This window comes from Yamadazyma tenuis, chromosome 7 (assembly GCF_029203305.1).
Source record: "Yamadazyma tenuis chromosome 7, complete sequence".
Taxonomy (NCBI): Eukaryota; Fungi; Ascomycota; class Pichiomycetes; order Serinales; family Debaryomycetaceae; genus Yamadazyma; species Yamadazyma tenuis.
Window position 1 is genome coordinate 46,825 of NC_089467.1, and position 23,842 is coordinate 70,666.

Below are 23,842 nucleotides of genomic sequence, written 5' to 3' on the forward strand. Positions count from 1 at the left end.
TTCTTTTAATCGCCATGCCTCCAACAGAAGGGAATAGACCTCAAGAACTTCCTGAATTCACCTTGAAAAATGTATTGACTGACATATATAATGCTATATATGGGCTTTTATTTGATCCTGACTACAAAAGATTAGTGGGTCCTATAATTGCAATAGTAACATCGATTGGTACAAAAGTGATTATAGCCAAAGTCCCTTATACAGAAATCGATTTCAACACTTATATGCAACAAATAGAAGTTGTAAATGATGGCGAATTGGACTACAGTTTAATCAAAGGTGATACAGGACCAGCTGTTTATCCAGCAGGATTCATCCAGGTGTACCAATTCATTTATTGGTTGACCAACAACGGAACAGACATTTTAACTGCACAGACTATATTTTCCTATTTGTTCACTCTTTCGGTAATCATGGCAATGTTCACGTATACTGGAGTAAGGCCGTGGGTATTGATTTTGCTGGTATGCAGCAAGAGGCTTGTTTCAATCTATGTTTTAAGATTATTCAATGATGGGTTTACTACTCTCGCCATGATTGGTGTTACCTTGGTTCTTCAACAAACAGCATATTGGTATGCTACCTTGGGGCCCAATTTGACGTTTGCTGCTACATGTATTGCAGCAGATTTGTTCAGTATGGCTATTTCCGTCAAGATGAATGCTCTTTTGTACTTGCCTGGATTCATAGTGGTGATCTACTTTTTGAATGGTGAGAATTTGTTAAAGCTGTTGACAACCCTATTAATTATCCCCTTAGTTCAAGTAAGCATTGGCTGGAAGTTTTTGTTGCCTCTTTTCAATGACGAAATGGCCAAGTATTTGAGATGGACTTACATCAACCAGGCCTTTAAATTTGATAGAAAATTCTTGTATGAATGGACTGTTAACTGGAAGTTTGTCTCAGAGGAAACCTTTCTTTCGGATGAGTTCAGTAATGGTCTCCTCATCGGACACGCATCATTATTACTTGTTTTTTGTTTTACTAGGTACCTTTCTCCCAAGGTTACTGGAAAATCAGTTGCAGTGCTAATCGGAGACTTTTTCAAAGTATTCGCCAGCACCGTGTCAAAGGACAATTTGCTTTTAAATCCAGACTCTGGTCCCAGACTCGTGATGCTTATCTTGAGTACAAGTAATGTAATTGGTGTCCTTTTTGCAAGATCATTACATTATCAATTTCTTTCCTGGTACTGTTGGCAATTACCATTCTTGATGTCGACTGCCAACCCCTACTTGACAATCCCATTCTGGTTTGCCCATGAATATTGTTGGAATGTATTCCCAGCTACTGCCGAGAGCTCGATATTACTAAACGTTGTGTTGTCTCTTACTCTCATGGGAGTGTGGGCAAACACCAGTGCCTGGTTCAAACATTAAGAACTTTAGCTGATTATAATATTATAATACATAAAGGAAAGCTATTTGCTATACCTACTAATTTTAGCCCACTAGGAATCGCCACTTTCTATGGCATCGACAGCATCAACCCCACCCCAATTGAAAGTATTAATTCCATCATTATTACCATCCAAAAACAGATTGAAATCAAAATCGATATCTTCCAAACCATTGGAGTTAGAGCCACTGCCAAACAATTGATTGTCACCGGAGCTACTGTCTAACACATCCATTGAAAACATCTGATCGCCTTGACCAATATCATGGAAGTTGCCGGAGAGTGCCGAGGGAGGAACCATTACATTTAATGAATCGTCGGTCTTATCGTCCTTTTCTTCTTTCAAAGAATCAATATCATTCTTCTTATTGAGAGCAGCCTTCTTAGGAGACTCACCAACAACACTCCCCTTTCTCTTCCTCTTTACATTGATATTAGAAGTATCATTAGGCGTCTCTGAAGTGGGAGTGAGAGGAGTGGAAAACTCCTTCTTGAGATGGGAAGGAGTTGGAGCACTGTTTGGAGTGGTGGTTTGATTACTAGTGCTCTGTTTTCTCCCTCTTTTTCCAGCAGGCTCTTTTCTCTTTTTGGGACCCCCAGGAGATGGCTTATTACCAATGACCGGGGAAGGACCCGAAAGTGAGGGAGATAGTTTTGTCGGGTTGGAGGTTGGGGTCTGACCTGCTATCTGTTGTGCTTGTTGTTGCAGTTGCGACTGTTGATGGAGTTGAAGTTGTTGCTGTATTTGCAGTTGATTAGGAGGTAACATTCCAGCTGTTAGCGTGGCAAGTGCGTTTGGATCCGCTGACCCACTGTTTCGAGCGATATCCAATCTCTTCTTGTTTTGCTTCTCAAGTAGCATCAACTGCATTTGGTAATCCTGAAGAGCATTAATGTTTCTATTGTTGGCTGGATTACCATTTGCAGGGGCACCTGGATTGGGGTTTCCATTGGTACTGTTTCTATTGTTCTTGAAGTTCCCGTTGGTGTATATCACACTACCATTGGGCTGTTGTTGTGGTTGAAGTGGTTGTTGTTGTTGAGGTGGAGGAGGTTGTTGTTGGGGAAAAGGAGTGGGTGCAGCTCCATTCATCATTTGAGGTGAATACTGCATGCCATTCATGAGAAGGTTTCCTTGCAGAGGAGGCCGTTGTCCTCCTTGCTGCGAGGCTATAACGGCCGCCTGTTGTTGAGGAGTCATACCAGGTCGGACCCCATTGTTGGAAGGTTGAGGAGACGCTTGGTCCCCCAGTCTTTGGGCAGCCACTGCCGCCTGTTGTCGTAAATTGTTCATTTGGCTCTGTGCATGTTGCTGAATACGATTTTGGCTCGGATTTTGTTGCATCATGAACATCTGCTGTGGGAGATTAGGATTTTGAAGTCCCATGGAGGCAGCCATGGCCTGTTGTTGTTGAGGGTCCATCTGAGTAAACGGCTGACCACCCTGTTGCTGCTGTTTGTTCAACATGAACTGCATCATAATCCGTTGTTGCTCAGCGGTTTGAGGACCTTGAGGACCACCTTTTTGCATTGGTTGACCTGGTTGTTGAGGGTTCATCTGTTGCTGTTGGGGCATAAGGAACAGACCACCGTTCATACCAAGACCTTGTGCTTCCTGCTGTTGTCTCTGCTTCATCATTTGAACTTGGTAATATTGAGATGCCATGGGAGTCGAGTGCTTTTTATTTTTGGCATGATAAACATCCCAAAAGACCAGCCACCACTCAAACAAAAACCCTTGGGGGGCATCCATGGTGACCTTCAGAAAAGGAAGATTGTTTTCTTTATGGAACTGGATCATCCCCGGTGATTGGGCCGGGTTACCATTCCCCATTACCGGAGAATGGCCATCTGGGCCACCAGGAACATCGGCTTCATTGACAAACACTTTGGCGGTATGAGGCAACCGGCTTTTGACGAGAAAGTCGTAGACGTAGGCATTTAACAACTGCTTGGGCGACGAGGCCTGGAAGTCAGATACACTCGTTGACGAATCGGTTGGTTTTATAGTATCGGACCCACCGCCCGGACGATTAGAAAGATGAGGGGTGTTTTGATGGCTCATAGTGAACGGGCACTGGAGGACAATCAATGGACACCGAGGCGGTTATGTGGTCGAAGGTTCTGGATGTATGAAATTAAATTTCCGGTGCAATACCAATATGTGTTTGGGAAACCCAAGCCAGACAACCTCGAATGGATAATATAATAAACAAGGCTAGTGAACGACTCCAAGATTCGGACGAGGACCGTAAGTTACCAGTCAATAGTGGGGAAAATACAAGCTACTCGTATACGGAAAGGGCCCCAAATTAAAAAGTTGTATCAAGTAAGGTATGTTAATATATTTTCCCTTATGATGGTAAAATTTAAGGGAACCTAAGGTTTTGAGAATTTGTCCAAGAGGGTTTTTTTTTAAGCGATTCCAATTACGCACATATTTTTAAAATCGTCGTGGAGTAGCCAGTGAAGTAGGTTCGATAATTGGGTGATTTTGTAGTTATAGAGGTTATGAACTGCGTATGAGTAGTTTTGTTTTTCGAGGGGCATGCAGAGTTTTTGGTGAATTAAACTGAAGCCCGTCCGGTCTACGGCCGAAAGAACGGGACTAGCGCCTCAACCCTTGGAAAACTCTACGCCAAAAAGCGGCGAATGCGGCGCACGCGCACGACCCGGTCCCCCACCGACGACAGGTTGCCAATGCGTCACAGTACAAGTTACGACACCTACCACTCTCGGAGGAGTGAAAACAATCATCCGATAGTTCATAGGTTTGTGGATGGTGATGGTTTTATGTATAGGTGGAATATTTGTGTTCCCCAGTGTTGCTTGCTGTGAAGCCCAATTTGGTACTAAGACCGACGAAGACATGTTGGCAATTCCCGCAAGATGGCGGCGCGGGAGCGGGAGCAGTACCAGCACCACATTTCCACGCTCAGTATCTGCTGGATAACCACTGTTATTATATTAACTCACTATTAACTCTTACATATTGAACCTCAATATACTCCCTTCACAAACCACTGGCACACCAAAACAAACCTCTAGTAATACACTTAACAATTTCAAACCACAAGTATGGTACACTAAAACAATACTTTTCACAAAACCTCACTTTTCCTTTCCAATGTCAGCAAAATACAAAATCACAAAATCAAACCCTGAATAAATTATCCCCAAACCGATGTGTCGGTACTAATGCTTGGCTCGGAACCACTGTTCCCCCAAATATTCGACGTCAAATTCTTGAACGAAGATGCATTCAATGTTGATCCAGATCCAGAGTTGAATCTGGTATCAGACAAATCAATAGAGCTGAATGGGTCAAACGAAGAACCGAGTCCGGTGGTAGTTTGCGCCGGAGCTGCTGCTGCTGTCGAGTGTCCACCGTTATACAGAAATTCGTTGCCATGTCCAGAATAGCCAAATCCCAGTCCCAAAGACAGCAAACCAAAAGTCTGTGACATTTGGGCTGTTGCTTGGAGCTGCAGTGGTTGAGATCCCATCAGACTTATTTGTGGCTGGTGTGACGAGATTTGGCTGGAAATCTGGGGAACATTCTGGTGATGAGACGATAACTGGCGCTGAGCCTCCGAGGGCTGGTGCGGGCCCGACGGCGTGGAATATCCCAACAGCGTGGAATAGCTCGAGGGGTATTGGGCGGCTCTTTGCCTGGAAACGTTTCCATATTTCCGTTTGTTGATGGCATAGATACTCATAGGCTGATTTTGCACCTCAATCAAGGCCTTGTCGATGGTGTCCATCTGGTCCACAAATGGGTCACACCTTATCGGACGTTTGGGATAAACAGTACGAGCCATCGTCCACCGTACTGAGGAATAGGAACTGTTCGTTTGTTCACTTGTAGAAAGCGATTAAAATTTTTTCGTCTTGATTTTGTTCCGACAATTAAAGGGTGCGGGCGTGCGCGGGCCGCCTTCAGTGCCTTAAAATGTCTTAGAATCCTTGGAGAGGGTTGTAAACTTGCCAGTAGTTCTTTAAGGGCAAGGGCACTAGATTGTAGTGGAATTACGAATTTATTAGCGTCAATATTTTCCTCGTGTAGCAGCATCCGATGAGGAAAGAACAGCTGTGCTTGTCGCCCAAAGGTTATTTCTCAATTGGTACACCGTTTATTGTCTATGAACTTTTAGTTTTCATGTAATCAATTCAATACTCTCTCTCTCTCTGTGGAATAATAGCAGCTGGTTGGCCCCTTCAATGCTATCCTCTGCTTCAATGTCAAATTGTTGCATGTATTCTTCATCTAACATGGGCTCGTCTCTGATGGATGCAAATTGCTCCTCTACCAACTTGGCAATGATAAACCGGTCAATGAAGCCTGTCATCAACCGAGGTGTATGATTACCCGAATCGACGATTATAAGGTAGTTCAAGTACATTTTCTCGAACACATCGATAACAAGACTCAACCATGTTTTATCATTCATGATAATGAAGGGTTTTTCAGGCTCAAGTTCCAATTTGATGAGGGTATTTGGATCTACACCCTGTTCGTGTCGTATTTGGTGTGAAAGGACTTCTGTGGGGACTCCTGAAACCTGGAAGCTTATGATGTCTTCTCCATTGGCAGAATCAATATGCGATAAACTGGTGTATATATCCTGCTTATGGATATACCCCAATGATATTGGGTTTGTTGGCGATGCAAGAAGTGGGAACCCTTCATGGGTGTTTTCAATCAAAAAGGCATGTAGTTGGTTCAATGTCATCGCTTCATCAGACACAAGGTAGATACACTTGGTGTTCTTCACTGGTATCATCACTTTGGATACAGTTACCTCCGGCAACTTTGCTTTGATGAAAGCAGTAGAATTGCTGAACTGAAAGAGCCCACTGCCCTTACCAACATTGTACATCACATCTCCAGTCACGATCTTGGACTTGTTGAAACCATGTGTGAGCAAAGCATCGTAGATATTTTCACTGCACAAGTAGTCACTAACGAACTTCAGAACCATTACAGCCACCATTATTGGAAGCACATAGGAAAGTGCTCCAGATAACTCGAATAAAATAACCACCACACACATGGTCAATTTCGTGACTCCAGTCATAAAAGCCCCAGCACCAATGACAGCATACGAAGCTGGTGATACAAGACACGAGTTTTGGGTGCAAGTATCTGAGGACCCAAATAGAAGACTCTGAATGCCTTTGGACATGATCCCCACAAATCTCCCGCTGACGGCTCCGATTACCAAAGAAGGCATCAATACTCCACCAGGTAAAATGGTTCCAAACGAGTAAGCACTCAAGAACAACGCCTGGACAGCGATATAAAGCAACTTAATGGAAGTAACCACGTTAGACGAAGAACACATAAGACTGGCCGAATTCTGCTCGTTTGACTCACCTGGTTCAGGGCAATTTATAAACAAACTCTTCAAGAACGCATCCAACTGCAATCTTGACATGGCTATGGGGAAATTTAATATACAAGTGACAAAGAAGATCAACAAGATCTCCAAGTAATTGGCCTTTTCAATTGGAACCCTGAATATTGTACACAATCTTTGTTGAATACTAGCTCTAGATTTCATGGTCCAGGTGTAGATCAGGATAAAAACCCACCCGTAGAATCCGCCAATAACTCCTAAACCGATGAAGGGAATGAGTTCAAGAATCAACCAACTGAACCCTCCGAATTCGACTGAAAAGAGGTCTTCTTCATTAAAGTTAATACCTTCGGTAAATGACCTAAACCCTACCAAAACCACAAGTCCAATGGCAGCACTAACGAATGAGTTCCACATGATTTTAGTGGGAAAGAAATAACTAGGAATACACTCGAGCACAAACAAAACTCCTCCAATTGGCGAATTAAAGGCCAACGAAATGCCCGTAGCAGTGGCTGCACTCAAGAGCTCACGTCTTACTGCTTCGGTTCCTTGCAATTTACCGAGGATCAAGTTATACATCACATTAAGAATACAACATGCCACATGCACAAAAGGACCTTCTTTACCCAACCAAAATCCACTAGCAGACACCAAGCTCAACCCCACAATTTCCAAAAATAGTGTTCTCAATCCCAAGTATTTATCCAAGTTGTAGTTGAATCCCTGGATGATCAGTTTCACTTCTGGTATACCTGATTGCTGAATGGAAGGTTCTGTCTGAGACACGTAGATGGCTAAAGCTGCACAAACAGAGCCAGTGATCACAAAGATTGGAAAGTTCACCAACGTACTAGCAACCACTCGATCCGAATTCACTAATATCTCGGACCAGTTATTCCAAGCACCCGCTGGACATGACAGATATGGATTTAATAGGGACCATTTGTCTAAATCACTTAGACATATTCCCTTTCGTAAGTCATTGAGCCAAACAGATATAAGGTCAATTATTGTCACGGCATACCCTGACACAACTGCTGTGATGACAATAACAAGCCACTTTTTGTAGGTGAAGGAAACTGAGCTGTGGGAGATCAACGTGGTTTCAGAGTACCAATCAATAAATGTGTTATTCATATAGGTTTTCGGCACAGGTGCAGATGATTTGTAAATCTCCAGCTCCTGTGATTGAGAATCAAAGGGTGGTGTATACCGAAGAATCGGAATAGCGTCGTCATCTAGTACCACTTGGGTACCATTTTGCAGCCGATAATATGACATACAGAAACTAAACGCAAGTCGTGCCTATTTTCTGAAGAGAGTGTTGTGCGAAAGAAAATGTTTGACAAAAATTCAGTAAACCGAGTATTCAACCTAACACCAAGATGTCTTCATTTCTTGGAAGAAGCACGAATACCAATCCTACTGCCACCACTAGCTCGGCCACAGGACAGGAACTCGTTAACGATATATCTATCAATAATCCCCCCGAGGATAGTGTTAGTGACTTGAGCTTTTCATCTCAACAGGATCTCCTCGCAGCTGCCAGTTGGGACAAAAAGGTCAGAATATATGAGATAGACTCCAATTCTGGAAACAACCAGGGCCGAGCTCTCTATGAGCATGATGCCCCTGTTCTCAGCTGTGTGTTTTCTCCGGACGGTGCTCGAGTCGCCAGTGGTGGTGCTGATAAACAAGTCAAGTTGTTTGATATTGCCAGTCAACAAGCACAACAAATTGGCGTCCATGATGCTCCCGTGAGAGCAGTGCGGTTCGTCGAATGTGGTCCCACAAATACCCCTGTGGTGGTCAGTGGATCATGGGATAAGACGTTGAAGTACTGGGATATGAGGTCCCCTCAACCAGTTTCTACTGTTAACCTTCCTGAACGATGCTATTCTATGGATGCATCACAAAAGTTGTTGGTGGTGGGGTGTGCCGACCGCCATGTGTGTGTGATTGATCTCAACAACCCCCAACAAATCTTTAAGACGCTGATGTCTCCACTAAAATGGCAAACCAGAGTGGTAAGTTGCTATCCCCAAGGAAATGGATATGCGATCGGGTCAATTGAAGGCCGGTGTGCATTCCTGTACGTGGATGAAGCCGAACAAAGCAAGCATGGCTTTTCTTTCCGTTGTCACCGTAAAACCCCCAACTCAACCGGTACTTCTGCTTTAAGGACCAATACTGAATCTCATATCTATTCGGTGAACTCCATTAAGTTCCACCCGGTCTATGGAACGTTCTCCACGGCTGGAAGTGATGGAACCTTTTGCTTTTGGGACAAAGATGCCCGGCAACGGTTGAAGTCGTTTCCTGAACTTAATCACTCGATTACTAGTTCTGCATTCAATAAGAATGGGTCAATATTTGCCTATGCCATTTCATATGACTGGTCCCAGGGTCACCAGGGTAACCGCCCAGACTATCCAACCCAGATCAAGTTACATCCTACCAACGACTCCGAAGTTAAACAGAAGAAGAAGAAGATCTGATGTGTATTTTATAGATTCTTATTGTACTTTTATTTTGCAACCTTGTTTGCGCGGCCTGATAAAATTATTATATTTAGTCACTATGAACAAGCCTCCTAAAACAACAGTAATATTCCACGGCGTACCCAATGATACCACAAACTGGCTTGTTGGTATTGATACCAAGTTCTTCACCATTAACCAGCTTCTCAAGGGAATAAAATTGATTCCCGATGGGATCCATTTCATCCATTATTCCTTGCCCTCCATAAAATCAAATGACACAAATGCTGCAACATCTTCCAGCATACGATACGGTAGGTGGATCGAATGTGATAATAGCGTTACTGTGCTTTATTGGAATCTGGACTTGGAAAAGTTTGATATCGTTGATGACAAAAACGTACCTGAAGCTTTGAATTACTCCAAATACACTCAGAATTTGGGTGAGATATATTCGCTTACAGTAGCGTACCCGGAAGATGAAGCTATATGGAATGGGTTGATCCTGGCCATTGACTTGGAGATTATACTGGACTTGGTATCATTAAAGAGTGATAGCTATTCTAAAGAAGTCAACACTATAACTCCTTCAACTGAAGAAAATACAATTTTGCTGAACCAGCTCAAACTGAAAGATCCCACTCGTGAATTAGATCCAAACTTGATCTCTGGAAGTGAGATCCAGTTCACCATATTGAACTTCAAACAGAAGAGAGACAACGTTTCTCTTGAGCAAATCAGCCAAGATTATCTTGATAAATCATGGTACTTGGAAGAAACTTTTGGGCACGATACAGACTTTGTTCTTGGAGAGCTACAGCTAAGTTTTGTCCAGTTTATTATTCTAGGAAATTTCTGTTCAGGGTTGCAGTGGCTCAATACCCTCAAGCTTTTGCTGATGAGTAAGACCTTTATCGTTGCAAATAAGTCATTCAGCTTGAAGTTTTTACGGTCGTTTAAGTTGCAGTTGGAAAGTATTCCTGCCGAGTACATCGGGGAGACCATCAGTTTAAACAGCGCTGTTGATACCAAGAATTTCATTGGAATCATGGAAAACTTTGTCAAAGACGTATATCCCCGTGAAATGTGGGGCAATGACGACTGTTGTGGAAAGATGAAAGTTAATGGAATGGTTGTAGATACCTGGAAGAAGATTCTCCTTTTGATTCAACAACGGTTCCAGCTTGACTTATCGAATTTGGAGAACAGGAAGGTCGACGAAGACCAGTTTGAGGTATTTGACCTCAAGGATTATGATGAAAACGATGAAGATGTTCCGGCCATTGTGTCGTGATCGTACATTAATATATTTACATGATTTGGGTATTATTTCCTGAGCAGCTTGAACTTCTCTTTAATTGGCACTAGTTCTCCTCGTTGGTAAAGAATTCCCTCTTTGAGGTGTTGTATGTATTCTTCCCGATACTCCTCTTTCTTCTCTTTACTCATTTCCTTCCATTGAACTGAAAGATTCTGCTTAGTCTGACCAGAGGCTCCAGCTTCTTTATAGAATTTAGCAGAATAATGATTCCAGGCATGGGTGAGCTTAATTTGAGAAAAATCATAGTCTTCGGGGAACTTTCCATGCTTGGCTACATACTCAATTGCATTTTCTCTTTCTTTGGCTCGTTGCACCTTCTGCAGTTTCCTTAACATCATATCCTGTTCTTTGGCCAATCTCTTTTTACTCCGGTTTTGTTCTCTCATAAGGGGCTTCAATTGCAGTTTGTACAACATAAAATGCTTTAACTCTTCCTTATCGGCTTTTGTGATTTTTGTGGGTTTTGGCTTTGTGGCCATCTTTGCTTCTATGCACCAGTCGTCTATAACATCTTGGATATCCTGAAAAGATGGAGCATTCAGTTCAATGTCCGGATACACTTGTTTGATTTTTTCGTTAACGGCAGGTAGAGTCCAGTCAGTAGCATATAATTTCTTGGGAATGTAAAACCATCCATAGTTGGTAGGAAGCCCGTAGAACGCATTGGGATCCATAGTAGTATCTGGTAGAGGGGCAGTTGACACAGTCCGGAACAGAGTTAGACACACCTGTATACATGGAAATTTCAACGGTCTGAATACTCTCAACATGGTGAATTTCGAGTTTTGTGTCTTGTGCTGAATGGAAAACTCGGATCGAGATGCGCTATAATGAAAAATTAGCCATTTCATGTTCCCGCGCGCAGTTTGGTGATGCCCGCATTATCAGAAAACCATTATCGATCGATAACAGGACTGTTTTAAAGAAACCGTTAAAATCTAAATCTGCTAAGAAGCCCTCAGATTTATTTCGGAACCAGGAGATTTGGATGAGTGTATGAATAATTTTACAGTTGTACAATGAGTTATTTGCCGCCGAATTCTCCGTTATTTACCTCCCTGCAGTTGGCGCCTGTGTCCTCAACTGCCTCGGGAGATCAAAATTTAATTCCCCAACTCCCTGAGAAGCCCACAGCTTCATCTGGAACAGTCCAAATGTATATTATCCCCACAGAGAAAAACCTTTTTTTCCAAGGCTTTGAAGCCAATGAATATGCTGGTAGACAACCTATTTTGTTAAGGGGTTGTCTTTTCATCAGGATATTGAAACCAGCAAAAATCAAGTCTATCTCTTTACAGTTCACTGGATCTTTGCGTACGGACTGGCCAGAGGGTATTCCACCCAAGAAGAATGTTTTCTCTGAAGAAAATAATGTCATTAGCCATACATGGCCGTTTTATTCTATGTCAAACCCGTTAAACACCCTTGATGGAGGTGCTGACTTGTACAGTGAGTTACCTAAAAATATTGATCGGGATGTGTCACATTTGAGTCTAAATGACTCTTCAATAAGACCCCACTCTCCCTCCTTGTCTCAGTTAGAGACCACTAATCCAGGGCTTTTCAAAACGGGTTTGATGAAAAAGGCCAATACTTCTCCTCAGTTGCATCCGGTAGATTCTTTCAATGATTTGTCTTCCGTTCTTACTGGAGAAAATGAGGTGGGTAAACCGGGAACGTTTCCTCCTGGAGATTATATTTATAACTTTGAACATCCTTTGCGGCCTTCTCTACCAGAAACGACTGAAGTTACTTTTGGAGATGTTAGTTACGAATTGGAGGCAACAATTATACGTGCTGGGGCTTTCAAGCTGAATCTCATTGGTAAAATGCCCATCAATTTGGTAAGAACACCGTCCGAATATAATCTTGAAGAAAATGAACCTATCATCATATCTCGGGACTGGGAAGACCAATTGAGATATGACATTGTCATTGGAGGAAAGTCGATCGTTTTGGACTCGTATCTTCCTTTAGCTTTCCGGTTTGTCCCTCTTTGGGGGAAGGTGGCCCTTCATCGTATTCGAGTGTATCTTTCGGAAAATTTAGAGTACTATTGTCAGAATAAAAAGGTTCACAGAATGGAGCCCTCTAAGAAGTATTTATTGTTGGAACATAAAGCTAAAAAGGGCAAGAGCTTATTGACCAAGAAAGAGAATGGAGAATATGGAGATGAAACTGAAGAGTTGTTGCCCAGGGAACTTGAATTCCAGTTGTACGTTCCTCAGAATTTGAACGGAAGAGTAAACCATGTTCTTCATCCTGATACTTCTTTTGATGAAATTCAAGCTCATCACTGGATAAAACTTTGTCTCAGGATTTCCAAGTTGGACCCCGAACACCCTGAAAAGAGAAAACATTACGAGATTCTGATTGACTCTCCCATTCACGTATTATCTCCATTGGCTGCTCATGGCAATACTTTGTTACCAGCGTACAATGAGTTTTTACCTGAATTCTTACCGGAATACACTCCTGCATCACCTCCATTATCACCAGAAGTCATTCCAGTTGAATCGACAGCAACAATTGGAAAGTTGTTCTCTGCTCTCAATCCAGTAAGCAGTAACTCTTCCCACAAACATGAGACTCCTTCAGCGGTCCATTCACCTACTCCAGAAATATTTCACCATATCAACAGTTTCGACAACAATGACGACCCAATAGAAAGAGATTTAGATATGCATTTGGAGGCCAATCTCTACAAGCCAGATCCAAACGAGTCGAGGTCTCAATTGAATTCTCCTCAGGCAATGCCACATATTGGTAGTTTATCGCCAGTGACTTCACCTATGTTAAGGCCAATAGCGCCTCTTGTTGTGCCTTCTAAAGATCCTCCTCCGTTTGAAGCTGCGAGTCCTCCCCCAGATAATGAAGTGCCACCACCAGCTTATGAAAAAGATTCGGCAAGAAACTCAATGTCTCCTGGGGTAACCAGGGACTCTTCTACCAGCAGCTTGTTACCTAGGGGAAGATCTAAGACGAACTCGAGTACCAATACAAATGGAAGTAATGGCTCTTATGGAGCCTCTAATGAAATATCAATTAAGGACTTGTTGACAAACAGCTTAGGTGGTCACCGGAATTCGGTAGCTTCCAAGAAGAGCCAGAGTTCAGGAGAATCTGACAAGCTGAAAGGAAATCAGAGTTCGTCCAGCTCTCTAGTTAAAAGCAAAGGCATTGTGCCGGATTCGGATAATACCATCCTTTCACCTAAAGTCGAACATGAAAACGAACATGAAAGTGAGGAAGATATTGTGAATTTGATTGGATCTCCTGAGCTTATTCCTGAAGCTGTGAGCCCAAGAAGAAACTTAAGTCCTATGGGTAGTCCAAGGACAGGTGTAAGTCCCATTGCCAGTCCAAGAAGAGGTATTAGCCCGATAAGCACACCTTTGAGGTCTCGTAGTCCTGAAAGAGGTGGAACATCTCCAACTCAGTCACCCGAAAGAACCTTCAGTTCTGATGCACTTCCCCCAACCATCCAATTCAATGGAAATGAAGAACACAACGGACACAAGAGGGAATCCGAAAGTCCTGGCTATCAGTCGGAGATAGAAAGCTCCTCGTCACGTCGTACATCGATAGCATCATTCTCTTCCAATGAAATGCAAATGGGACAAAATATTCCGCTTTTAAGCCTGTCAACCCAATCCTTACTTCTCAGTAACCCTGCAAACACTCGAACTGCATCGGTAGGATCCATTCTATTTGATCCTGGGAGAAGACACAGCTCCAACACTCGACCTTCGATTGTAGACTTTGTGGATGGTGGTGATCTTGGTGGAGACTTCTTCAGAGACTCGATGCGTCTCACCAAGTTGAATAATCCAAGAAGACACAAGGAAACCAACATCTCTGAAGAAGTGATTGAACTGGACCACCTAACCAAAAATGAAGAGATGGTTCATGAGGAGGAGAGTTTAACTGGGACTTCTGAAAGTGATTTGACCGTCAACGAAAACCAGACGTTGAAAACCCAGTCCCCTGCACGGGGGCCTACAAAAGAAATTCCGGGCTTTAAAATAGGGTTCCTGATAGAATAGTTACCTGTTTGTATTTATAGATACACTAAAACTACCATACTTTTTGCAACCACGGAATTGGCCTTCCACGAACGGAAATCTGATGCTGGATAGCCGATCGGTGAAAAAACATAAATAAATTGGATTTCTTCATCCACCACAGTACTATCCACAAACAGCATGACCACAGACGCACAGACAGCTAATTCTTCTCAAAAAGTGGATAGGACCACCTACGGGCTCCCTAAACCAGTCCCTGCTTACTATCCTCATCCTGGCTCCCCATTATACGCGAACAAAGCACTTTACACCAAAATTGCAAACAGCAAAAAAACTTTGGTCGAGAAGCACATTTGCAAGCCCAGAACCGGAATTGCCTTCAAGGTGCCCGCCAAAAGTGTTTTCAGGTTGACTACTCCCGAAGGACCTCAGGTGTGTGACTTGAACATCTGGAATCAACATAATCCCAGAGAAAGATTTTGGGCCGCGAGAACCAGGCAGTTGCATTCTGCACATGTCAGCACTTTTGATCGGTTATGGTCCAACTTGCCGTACTTAAGACCTTTGGTTACCATTACTGGTGATACTCTCAACGCCAGACATGACGAATGGGGTGGAAGAGCCCATGACACATTAGGAACCCGATGCGATCCTTATGTCGATAAGTTGATCAGTGGAGAAGACAACGATTTCCACTGCCACTCGAATTTGACAAGAGCCGTGATGCCTTATGGATTGACCGAGTTTGATGTCCATGATGTTTTGAATGTGTTTCAGATCACCGGGTTGACTGAACAAGATCAATATTTCATGGAAGCATGCCCTAGCACCAAAGACGATTATTTTGAGGTTTACGCAGAACAAGACTTATTGGTAGCCATCAGCGCCTGTCCGGGAGGTGACTTGTCTCAGTGGGGTTGGGGAGAAGACAAGGACGATTTGGATGGGTCGAAAATGGTGGATTGTTGCCGACCTCTTGGAGTGGAAATCTACTCTATTGACGATGAAGAAGAGGTGTTGAGAGAATGGCAAGCACCTGAGGTTGTCAACTATAAGGGAAATCACGGGTTCAAAGAACCAGTTGAGTAATTCATGTACCTTTCAAATAAATGGTATGCTAGTGTAATAGGACTATATATATATATAGATCAAACTGACCCATCAATGCATTCTCCAATCCAGTCGCTGATTTCATCGTGGGTAATAAGTCCAGCTACTTCACTACCTCTGTATTTGAGTTTTTCTGCTTGCCCATCGTCAATAACTTGTCTAAGAAACTCAAAATGATTTGTGAGCTTATTATCATCAGTATGCACCTCAAAATCCAGGACTATGGCACTTTTATCCACATGAAACTTGATAGATAAACCAAACTTTTTATTGAAAAACTCATGCGTAAACTTGGGTGTGTTCCCAAACTTCCATTCCCACAGCCTTAGTTCGTTTGCAAGTTCGGTGATGCTTGGATTGAGTTGGGTGTGCTTGTCTATGACAAAGGTCTGAGCCGTTTTTGAGTTCGACTCCACGAAATCCTCGATTCCCATCATCAGATTGTATTCTTTTTCTTCTTCATCCAACTCAGTAACTGTTCCGTATACGTCTTTGAACGTGTCTGAGACGCACTTGATAAAATCATCGGAAGCCATCTCTATATTGGTCACTTTCGACTTGACCGATGCTACTGACGAAGTTGATTCTATCAGACCATTCTTCTCTTTAGTAGTTGATAAGAGCTTTCCCAAAATATCGAGTCTCAGGTTCAATAACATCGTCCCATGGTGATAAGACCTTCCCTTGGAGAGTTTGTATGCGGACCCACTGACCTTATAACTTATATTGTCATCCTGTTTGACAGTGGTTATATCGCCTCTTTGATTCACTTCTATGGGGTACTTAGACAACCTGGTGGAATTTACAGCCTCGCAAACCAAGTTGACAAAGTTGAACCTGGTGAATTCAGATTTGGTGGTCATGAACGAGAAGTTCACATTTCCTGAATCGTGAACAACAGTTCCACCACCCGAACGCCTTCGTAAAAGCGGGATCTGAAGCGAGTTTAGGAGTGCTAAATTTACCTCCTTCCATGGGTTTTGATTTTTTCCTATCACCACACAAGGTGAATTGGTGTAGAACATTAAGCGGTTGAAGCTGTGCAAATCGGACTTTTGAGGTAATGGCATTTTATTGTACACATAATCCTCGATAGCCAAGTTTGTGTACGGATCTTCCAACTTGGATACAAATACCATCGGCTCCTTGGTAGTGGCAGCAGCTTCGAGGCTCGTGGTGTCATGTTTAATGGGTTCAGAGAATATGTTTCTAGTCTTGTCCATCACATCTGGAGACTCCCTGTAGTGCTGGAAGTCCTCGAGACCGAAAAGTTCAGCATCAGCAGCAGCAAGATCATCTCCAAATGGCACGTTAACGTTGCTCAACAATCTTCGAAAGTGTATTGTCGGTGCCCATTTAAAAGTGATGGGCCTCATCATCCTGAGAGTTATTTGCATCAAAAGAATGCGACAAAAAATACCTCACATCACCAATGCTTGAGAAGAATGAATTGGAGAGACATCTTTTGTCTCGATGTTTTTCGGACCGAGAGAAGATAGATGAGCTTCTTGAGACCAGGTATACTTTTACAGGCGCTCAAAAGCCGTCGTTGGTGCTTTTGCCCACCAAAACTGAGGAGTCCAAGGCCAAGTCCCTTCTTCACTCTGAGCCCACATACATAGATGAACAACTCAAAAAACGCAAAACTAACACCAGACTCGAGGCAAGAACGTACTTAAAGACGGTGAAGAAGAACCAGGATAGTTTGGTCCGCAAAATCCAGGAGTACAATCGGTTGAAGCTCAAAACACCAAAGAAACCGTTCCCTCTCAGTAAGTTGATCGTCAAATTCCAAATACCCACATACGAAGAGTTCCTACCCATGAATAGACTTTGGAACGACTACGCTCAATCCCTTGCATTTCCAGAAATAAAGTCACCCGAAGACAAACTACCCAATAAGCAGATGATACTTGCACGTCTTGCGACTGCTGAGTACAGTGGATGTCTATTGACGGTTTTGGACTCTCGAAACCCCAATCTTCTCGGATTGAAAGGGATAGTGGTGTACGATACACAGTACACATTCATAATATGTGTTGAACGTGATGAAGATGAAGATGCCACCCCTGCTAAACAGGTTGGAGGGTTTAGGTTTGTACCCAAGAAGTTTACTCTTTTCACGTTTGATTTAGAGCTTCCGAACCAGACTGAACAGGATGACAAGTATCTTAGCTTCACACTCATCGGATCACGGATTGATACCAGGGCTGTGGACAGATCCACCAAGAAGTTCAAGAGTCACAACGTGGAGAATATTTTATAGATTGTGCATGTATATTAGATGGGAACACCCGAGTTTCCGAGTTCATTTATGGAGTCACTTGATTCAATTGTATTACCTTGTGTATGTTATTAATCACTTTACTGGAGTGCCGACTTCTTTACGTCATTTAGTTGCAATATAAGCAACTCGTCTTTGTTAGCATCAAGCTTACTCATAATGGCATCAATTTTGGGGGCTATCTCTCCAGTGCTACTGCTCGACAAAACTAAGTTTATCTCGTTCACGAGGTCCAATTTTTCAACAGATTCTGGGAATACAACCACATCTTCACCGTCATTGATAACCCCGCGCACGCTAGATACCGATTCAGAGTCTGGAGTTTGATATTTTGCTTGCAAATTGGTGATCACATTTACAAAACTGTCATTGTAGACGTTAGCCTTGGTGTCAAGGAAATCTTTCAAGTCGTTTAAGGAGCTGAGAATGTAGTGTTCATCGATTTTAGGGCCGGTTTCATCGAGATCTTTCAATCCAGTAAAAGCTTCGCCATTGTCATCTTTAGCTGGTACTACTGGGGTGGACAATTTCTGTAAGGTTTGATTCAACTTGATCAATTCATAATAGTTGTCGTAAATAATGGATTTTTTCTCCAGGTTATGGGAGTTTAACTCACTGCCAATCGAGTTTCGTAGCTTTAATATATCTTGAATGGGGGTGGTTTTGACATACTCTTGAAACCGCACCGGGTCCTCCAAGTTAATCGGGTCAACTTCGGCCTCCACTGGAACCTTCTGTTCTTGCTCCTGTACTTGTGCTTGTTCCTGCTGTTTGCGCTGCTGTTGGATGTGGTAGAACTCTTGAAGAGCCTTTCTTCGAGACAGAACCTTTCTGGTTCCTGAGGCATTGGCAACACCCACATTAGGAGACATCGTCCCAGCATCCTTAGGCATCAGCGAAATAGTGGTATATGCCGCAGTGGCCTTCACATCTTTCTGAGTCAGCGGTTTTTTATATGATAACACTGGGGTTCCGCTCATCAAAGTTGTGATTTCAATTGCCCAAATGCGCGAAACGGTGCAATATATATATTATCAACTATGTACCCAGGCATCAAAGTATACCAAATCCTCTTCTTCTTCGTCAATGACATCTCCCCCTCTGTTGTTAAAGATGGAGAATGCTTGCTTGTTGACTACGCTCTCGATGGCAGGCGTCATATGTTCCTTATACTGAATTCCATATCCAGCATCCAATATGCTCTGCCAGGTGACTTTGTACTGATCCACCGTATTATAGACCATTTCAAGCCTATCATCAAACACTAACACGTCGCATAAGGCCCGTATGTCATGGATGGCCAAGTCGATGTTGGTGATCTCACTCTTGATGATAAAATCCATTATGCTGTTTAAGTCCACGTATCCGGTGTAATTGTAAGGATATGATGCCTGTAGAATATTGACGTTGGCGGCGGGTGGTTGGAACACGGTGGGGTACGTTCTGGACGCTACAAATCGCCATATGACCATCAACAAGTTGTCTATGAACTCGCTGTCCAATTCTGAGTCTGTGAACCAAGGACCTCCAGTTACGTCGATGGAAGGTTGTAGGTTGTACAACATGTAGATTTTTCTTGTGGGATGCTTGACCGACTTGATGGACTTGATGTACCGCTGGTTTTCGAGGGTTTTTAGGCACCTGACCACGATGTGCTGATGAAGATTGGTCTTGGCCTTGATGGTCTTAGTCCATATACCTTCTCTGCCAGAGGCTTCAATGTACGAGTAGATCATGGCTTCGTCTTCCGACATGGATGTGATTTTGTTGGCTTCAGACACAGATATGGCTTGGAACATCAAGTCCTCCCCTTGCCGGATCAATTTGATTAAGCTGTTACTCACCAACTCTTGACCGACCTCTAAGAGAACCAGGACGTCAGAGGTGTCGAGGATTTTCATCACCTCATCTTGGCCGAAGAGCGTATCTGACAGCAGGTTGCACATGTGCGTGTGGAGCTTCGTTGCTCGTTGCGAGACTCCTGGTGCTGTGGATGTCATTTTGTAGATGAGCTTGAGGATGAAGTTACAGTAAAATTTCTCGATGCGCATTTTTGATGAGCAGGGAGATGAGACATCATGAACGATGAAGAGGATTTGTTGAACATCCCATTGAAGAAGCCATTGTTTAAGAAGAAGAAGAAGGTGAGGGGTTCAAGAAGTGCAAGGAAGCAACTGCCAGAAGTAGATGATGATTTTGGCGATTTGAGTGTATCCAATGGTAATATAACAATAACTTCTCGAAAGACCAAACCTCGCCAAACGTTTGTCAGAAACACAGAAAAGAGCACCACAAACGTTTCCAAGTGGGTGTCGGGGCATTTTAAAGAGATAGAGGATACGGCTGTTCTAGGGAAGTTTACTGAAGGAGATACTATCACAGGTGCTGACTTGGAGGACTCTGAACCTGAACCTGAACCAAACGAATCAAAAAGATACGTACCCAAATTGGACAAAAGACTCGAGCAGAAACTCAGCAAAAAAGACCAGATTGAACAGCTTGTACACGAATATGAAAATGAAAATGACGACTACGATGAAGATATTCCTAACAACTATGCCACGATAGAGCCTCAACCAGCCAATGATTTGGAAATAAACATTGATGACGAGATGGTTGAAGACGAGGAAACGGAGGCAGTGTTTGTAAACCATCAAGAAACGAAAAGTGTATTTGTGGATGAAGATAAATACGATCCACAAATAGGTGACAGTGACGAAGATATTCCAAGTGGTACTGTGAGAGTAATTGAGCCGTTGGATGCCAGCCAAGAGCTCGCCAAACTAGAAAAAATGCTTCAGGACTTGCAACTACGCAAGCGAACAGCTGAAGTCCAGAAGTCTTTGAATGACAAAACTCTCGTTGAAATTGACGAAAAACGCAAGAGTCTAGATAGAGTACTAGACAGTGTATAGGAAAGTGTTATGAAATGTACGCGCGTGCGGTCCACGACGTAACTTTGAGACCGACACTAATCAGATCTTGTACCGCGCTAACGGCACTTTATTACCCGTTTAAGTGAGTCACATACAAATTTTTCAACCTTTAACGTCTCTAAAATCCTATCTTTTGGATCGAACCCTATCATGATTAGAACTTCTGTCACTAACTCCATCAGACAAATCTCCATGAGCTCCGTATCATCTTCCCCTAGACACTTTGTGAATATCCATCAGTTGTCGGCAGATGAACTCTCGGCGTTGATTTCAAGAGCTGCTGCTTTCAAAAAGCAAATCAAAACAGGTGAACCGGCACCTTGGAAGCAATACCAACGGCTATTGGGCAAGGTTGTGGCCCTCTTATTCTCTAAGAGATCTACCAGAACTAGAATCAGTACAGAAGGAGCTGCTGCTTACTTCGGTGCCTCACCCATGTTTTTGGGTAAAGATGACATCCAATTAGGCGTTAACGAGTCGATGTACGACACCACCAAGATCATCTCGTCGATGACGTCGTGTGTGTTTGCGAGAGTCGGCAAGCATCAGGAGATTTTGGATTTGTGCAAGGATTCATCGGTTCCCATCATCAACTCATTGTGTGACAAGTATCATCCATTACAAGCAATTGCCGACATGTTGACCATAAAGGAGGCGTTCGGCAACACGCTGGGCTTGAGATTGGCATGGGTCGGTGATTCCAATAACGTTTTGAACGATATGGCCATTGCTGCTATCAAACTCGGAATCCACGTCTCGGTTGCCATTCCTTCTACTATCAAATACGACCCCGAAATTCAAGCTCAGACAGAACAATTGGCCGCAGAGAACAAAGTGACGTTTGAAATTGTCAACGATCCTTTGGTGGCCTTGAAAAATGCAAATATCATTGTCACTGATACTTGGATCTCCATGGGCGAAGAAGCGGAAAAACTCGAAAAACTCAAGCAGTTTGCCAACTTTCAGATCAACCAAGATATGTTGAAAAAAGCCGGTGTGCTGGACAACTGGAAGTTTATGCACTGTTTACCAAGACATCAAGAAGAGGTGCACGATGATGTGTTCTACAGCGACAACTCAGTGGTGTTTCAAGAAGGTGAAAACAGATTGTATGCTGCGTTGGCTGTAATGGAAGGGTTTGTCATTAACAAGGGTGATTTGTTGAATGCAGTTGATGAGGAGGTCTAATTGGAGATGTTTAGACAAAACATGGGATATCATCAAAGCAAGTAAATGTGTAAATGTGAAAGGATCGTTGTGGCTGCAATGAGTGGTGTTTGCGTGTTTATCCCACTTCAAAGTGGTGATGATTGCCAGTGGCTTTTGGTGTGGATCCGTCTATTATATACTTTTGTTTTGTATACGAAAATCATATAAATTTACCCATTCAGCAACTGACTTGTCTATGAAGTTTCTGATCCCAAATGTTGCAGCAATGCGATCTCCGTGTGAATCATTGCTCAATTAGTCTCATGTACGTTCGCATTGGGAACCTGGACTTGAATAGCACTATATAGGTATATTATCCTTACGCCATAATAACCTGTATGTGTGTACTCTATCGCTACTTACGCCATAATAACCCGATACTATACTATTCATAGCATCTCTCTGGCACAAAACGCCCACTTAACTCCACAGTATTCGCGAGTTTCCTAATCGGGCCGTATCTTGGTGGGTGTCCGAAACTCCTATAAAAAGGAGGCTCGATCCCACAGTTTGCCCTCACACCAAATTATTTCAACATGACTACTTCAGTATTCGTTTCTGGTGCTACTGGGTTCATTGCCCAACATGTGGTTCAACAATTGATCCAAAAGGGCTATAAGGTCGTTGGTACCGTCAGATCCACCGAAAAAGGTGACAGATTAAAAGCCAATTTGAAGAGCGACAACTTTGAGTACGAAATTGTCAAGGATATTGCCGAGGAGCATGCCTTTGACGAGGCGTTGAAGAAACACCCAGAGGTCACGGTGTTCTTGCACACGGCGTCGCCTTTCCACTTCAATGTCACCGATGTGCAAAAAGACTTGTTGGATCCTGCTGTTAAGGGTACCACCAATGCCTTGAGCTCCATCAAGAAATACGGCCCCCAGATCAAGAAGGTCGTGGTCACTTCGTCATACGCGGCAGTGGCTCCACCAATCGGCGTATTGGGCCCTGAATTCACGGTAGACGAAACAAGCTGGAACCCAACCACTCTCGAAGAAGCCTTGTCAAGCCCCGGGTTGGGCTACAGAGGCTCCAAGACCTTTGCCGAAAGAGCCGCCTGGGCGTTCTTGGACACCGAGAAGCCCACCTTCACGTTGAACACCGTCAACCCTTCGTTCGTGTTTGGCCCACAGGTGTTTGACAGTGAGGTTTCTGCCACCTTGAACACCTCGTCGGAAGTGCTCAATTCCTTCACCAGATTGTCACCCACTGACGACGTTCCTGTGGTCAAAGGGGGATACGTCGACGTTCGTGACGTGGCCAGAGCTCACTTGCACGCGTTTGAAAGCGACGTCACTGGGTTCAGATACTTGTTGCTGACAGGTCCATTTGTGGGCCAAGACATCATCGATGTCATCAGAGACAACATTCCGCAATTGAAAGACCAGGTTCCTAAGGGAGTACCCGGTAGTGGAGCAGAGGAAATCAAAAAGCTCAATGGAGTGGATAATTCCAAAACTGCTGCCAAGATCGGACCTTTTATTGATCTTAAGAAAACAGTGGTGGACTCGATTGAGCAGATTCTTGCTGTCAATTCCAAGTAGACGGTGAAATTTCTCCTGTTTTAGTTAGGAATATAAATAACCCCCCCTTATTTTAATTACACGTTGTATATATATTTGTAGCACACTCCTGCGCATTGCCTTGCGCATTGCCTTGACACATTGTCTCTTGCTCGTTCAGAAAAAAAAAATCTAAAGGCTTTCGATTGCA

The 23,842-nt window shown here is 43.3% G+C and overlaps 14 protein-coding genes across 14 annotated transcripts; 9 read left to right on the top strand and 5 right to left on the bottom strand. All coding sequences in view use genetic code 12, as the record gives it.

Moving 5' to 3' along the window:
- Positions 1-14: 14 nt before the first annotated feature.
- On the top strand, positions 15-1,138 carry ALG3 (dolichyl-P-Man:Man(5)GlcNAc(2)-PP-dolichol alpha-1,3-mannosyltransferase; the record flags this gene model as incomplete). The annotated part of the gene is made up of 2 exons (XM_066158371.1): positions 15-899; positions 1,109-1,138. 2 exons carry the CDS (start codon positions 15-17, stop codon positions 1,136-1,138), a joined length of 915 nt encoding a protein of 304 aa, XP_066014468.1.
- A 312-nt stretch (positions 1,139-1,450) lies between these two features.
- PSN45_004790 (uncharacterized protein) lies at positions 1,451-3,463 on the bottom strand (the record flags this gene model as incomplete). Its single annotated transcript, XM_066158372.1, has 1 exon — positions 1,451-3,463. The coding sequence occupies one exon, from the start codon at positions 3,461-3,463 to the stop codon at positions 1,451-1,453; it is 2,013 nt and encodes a 670-aa protein (XP_066014469.1).
- Positions 3,464-5,555: 2,092 nt separating this feature from the next.
- On the bottom strand, positions 5,556-7,898 carry GEF2 (chloride channel; the record flags this gene model as incomplete). Its single annotated transcript, XM_006685224.2, has 1 exon — positions 5,556-7,898. One exon carries the CDS (start codon positions 7,896-7,898, stop codon positions 5,556-5,558), a length of 2,343 nt encoding a protein of 780 aa, XP_006685287.2.
- Positions 7,899-8,146: 248 nt separating this feature from the next.
- On the top strand, positions 8,147-9,259 carry GLE2 (RNA export factor gle2; the record flags this gene model as incomplete). Its single annotated transcript, XM_006685225.2, has 1 exon — positions 8,147-9,259. One exon carries the CDS (start codon positions 8,147-8,149, stop codon positions 9,257-9,259), a length of 1,113 nt encoding a protein of 370 aa, XP_006685288.1.
- Positions 9,260-9,341: 82 nt separating this feature from the next.
- Positions 9,342-10,535, top strand: PSN45_004793 (uncharacterized protein; the record flags this gene model as incomplete). Its single annotated transcript, XM_006685226.1, has 1 exon — positions 9,342-10,535. The coding sequence occupies one exon, from the start codon at positions 9,342-9,344 to the stop codon at positions 10,533-10,535; it is 1,194 nt and encodes a 397-aa protein (XP_006685289.1).
- Positions 10,536-10,567: 32 nt separating this feature from the next.
- Positions 10,568-11,332, bottom strand: PSN45_004794 (uncharacterized protein; the record flags this gene model as incomplete). The annotated part of the gene is made up of 1 exon (XM_066158373.1): positions 10,568-11,332. One exon carries the CDS (start codon positions 11,330-11,332, stop codon positions 10,568-10,570), a length of 765 nt encoding a protein of 254 aa, XP_066014470.1.
- Positions 11,333-11,716: 384 nt separating this feature from the next.
- Positions 11,717-14,608, top strand: PSN45_004795 (uncharacterized protein; the record flags this gene model as incomplete). The annotated part of the gene is made up of 1 exon (XM_006685228.2): positions 11,717-14,608. The coding sequence occupies one exon, from the start codon at positions 11,717-11,719 to the stop codon at positions 14,606-14,608; it is 2,892 nt and encodes a 963-aa protein (XP_006685291.2).
- A 159-nt stretch (positions 14,609-14,767) lies between these two features.
- On the top strand, positions 14,768-15,676 carry PSN45_004796 (uncharacterized protein; the record flags this gene model as incomplete). Its single annotated transcript, XM_006685736.1, has 1 exon — positions 14,768-15,676. One exon carries the CDS (start codon positions 14,768-14,770, stop codon positions 15,674-15,676), a length of 909 nt encoding a protein of 302 aa, XP_006685799.1.
- A 59-nt stretch (positions 15,677-15,735) lies between these two features.
- On the bottom strand, positions 15,736-17,076 carry PSN45_004797 (lipoate-protein ligase; the record flags this gene model as incomplete). Its single annotated transcript, XM_066158374.1, has 1 exon — positions 15,736-17,076. The coding sequence occupies one exon, from the start codon at positions 17,074-17,076 to the stop codon at positions 15,736-15,738; it is 1,341 nt and encodes a 446-aa protein (XP_066014471.1).
- A 53-nt stretch (positions 17,077-17,129) lies between these two features.
- Positions 17,130-17,963, top strand: POP4 (RNase P/RNase MRP complex subunit; the record flags this gene model as incomplete). The annotated part of the gene is made up of 1 exon (XM_006685231.1): positions 17,130-17,963. The coding sequence occupies one exon, from the start codon at positions 17,130-17,132 to the stop codon at positions 17,961-17,963; it is 834 nt and encodes a 277-aa protein (XP_006685294.1).
- A 98-nt stretch (positions 17,964-18,061) lies between these two features.
- RPC34 (34-kDa subunit of RNA polymerase III (C)) lies at positions 18,062-19,927 on the bottom strand (the record flags this gene model as incomplete). Its single annotated transcript, XM_006685232.2, has 2 exons — positions 18,062-18,916; positions 19,028-19,927. The coding sequence occupies 2 exons, from the start codon at positions 19,925-19,927 to the stop codon at positions 18,062-18,064; spliced, it is 1,755 nt and encodes a 584-aa protein (XP_006685295.2).
- Positions 19,928-20,059: 132 nt separating this feature from the next.
- On the top strand, positions 20,060-20,896 carry PSN45_004800 (uncharacterized protein; the record flags this gene model as incomplete). The annotated part of the gene is made up of 1 exon (XM_066158375.1): positions 20,060-20,896. The coding sequence occupies one exon, from the start codon at positions 20,060-20,062 to the stop codon at positions 20,894-20,896; it is 837 nt and encodes a 278-aa protein (XP_066014472.1).
- Positions 20,897-21,067: 171 nt separating this feature from the next.
- On the top strand, positions 21,068-22,105 carry ARG3 (ornithine carbamoyltransferase; the record flags this gene model as incomplete). Its single annotated transcript, XM_006685234.2, has 1 exon — positions 21,068-22,105. One exon carries the CDS (start codon positions 21,068-21,070, stop codon positions 22,103-22,105), a length of 1,038 nt encoding a protein of 345 aa, XP_006685297.2.
- Positions 22,106-22,662: 557 nt separating this feature from the next.
- On the top strand, positions 22,663-23,673 carry GRP2 (Glycine-rich RNA-binding protein 2, mitochondrial; the record flags this gene model as incomplete). Its single annotated transcript, XM_006685738.1, has 1 exon — positions 22,663-23,673. The coding sequence occupies one exon, from the start codon at positions 22,663-22,665 to the stop codon at positions 23,671-23,673; it is 1,011 nt and encodes a 336-aa protein (XP_006685801.1).
- Positions 23,674-23,842: the final 169 nt, after the last annotated feature.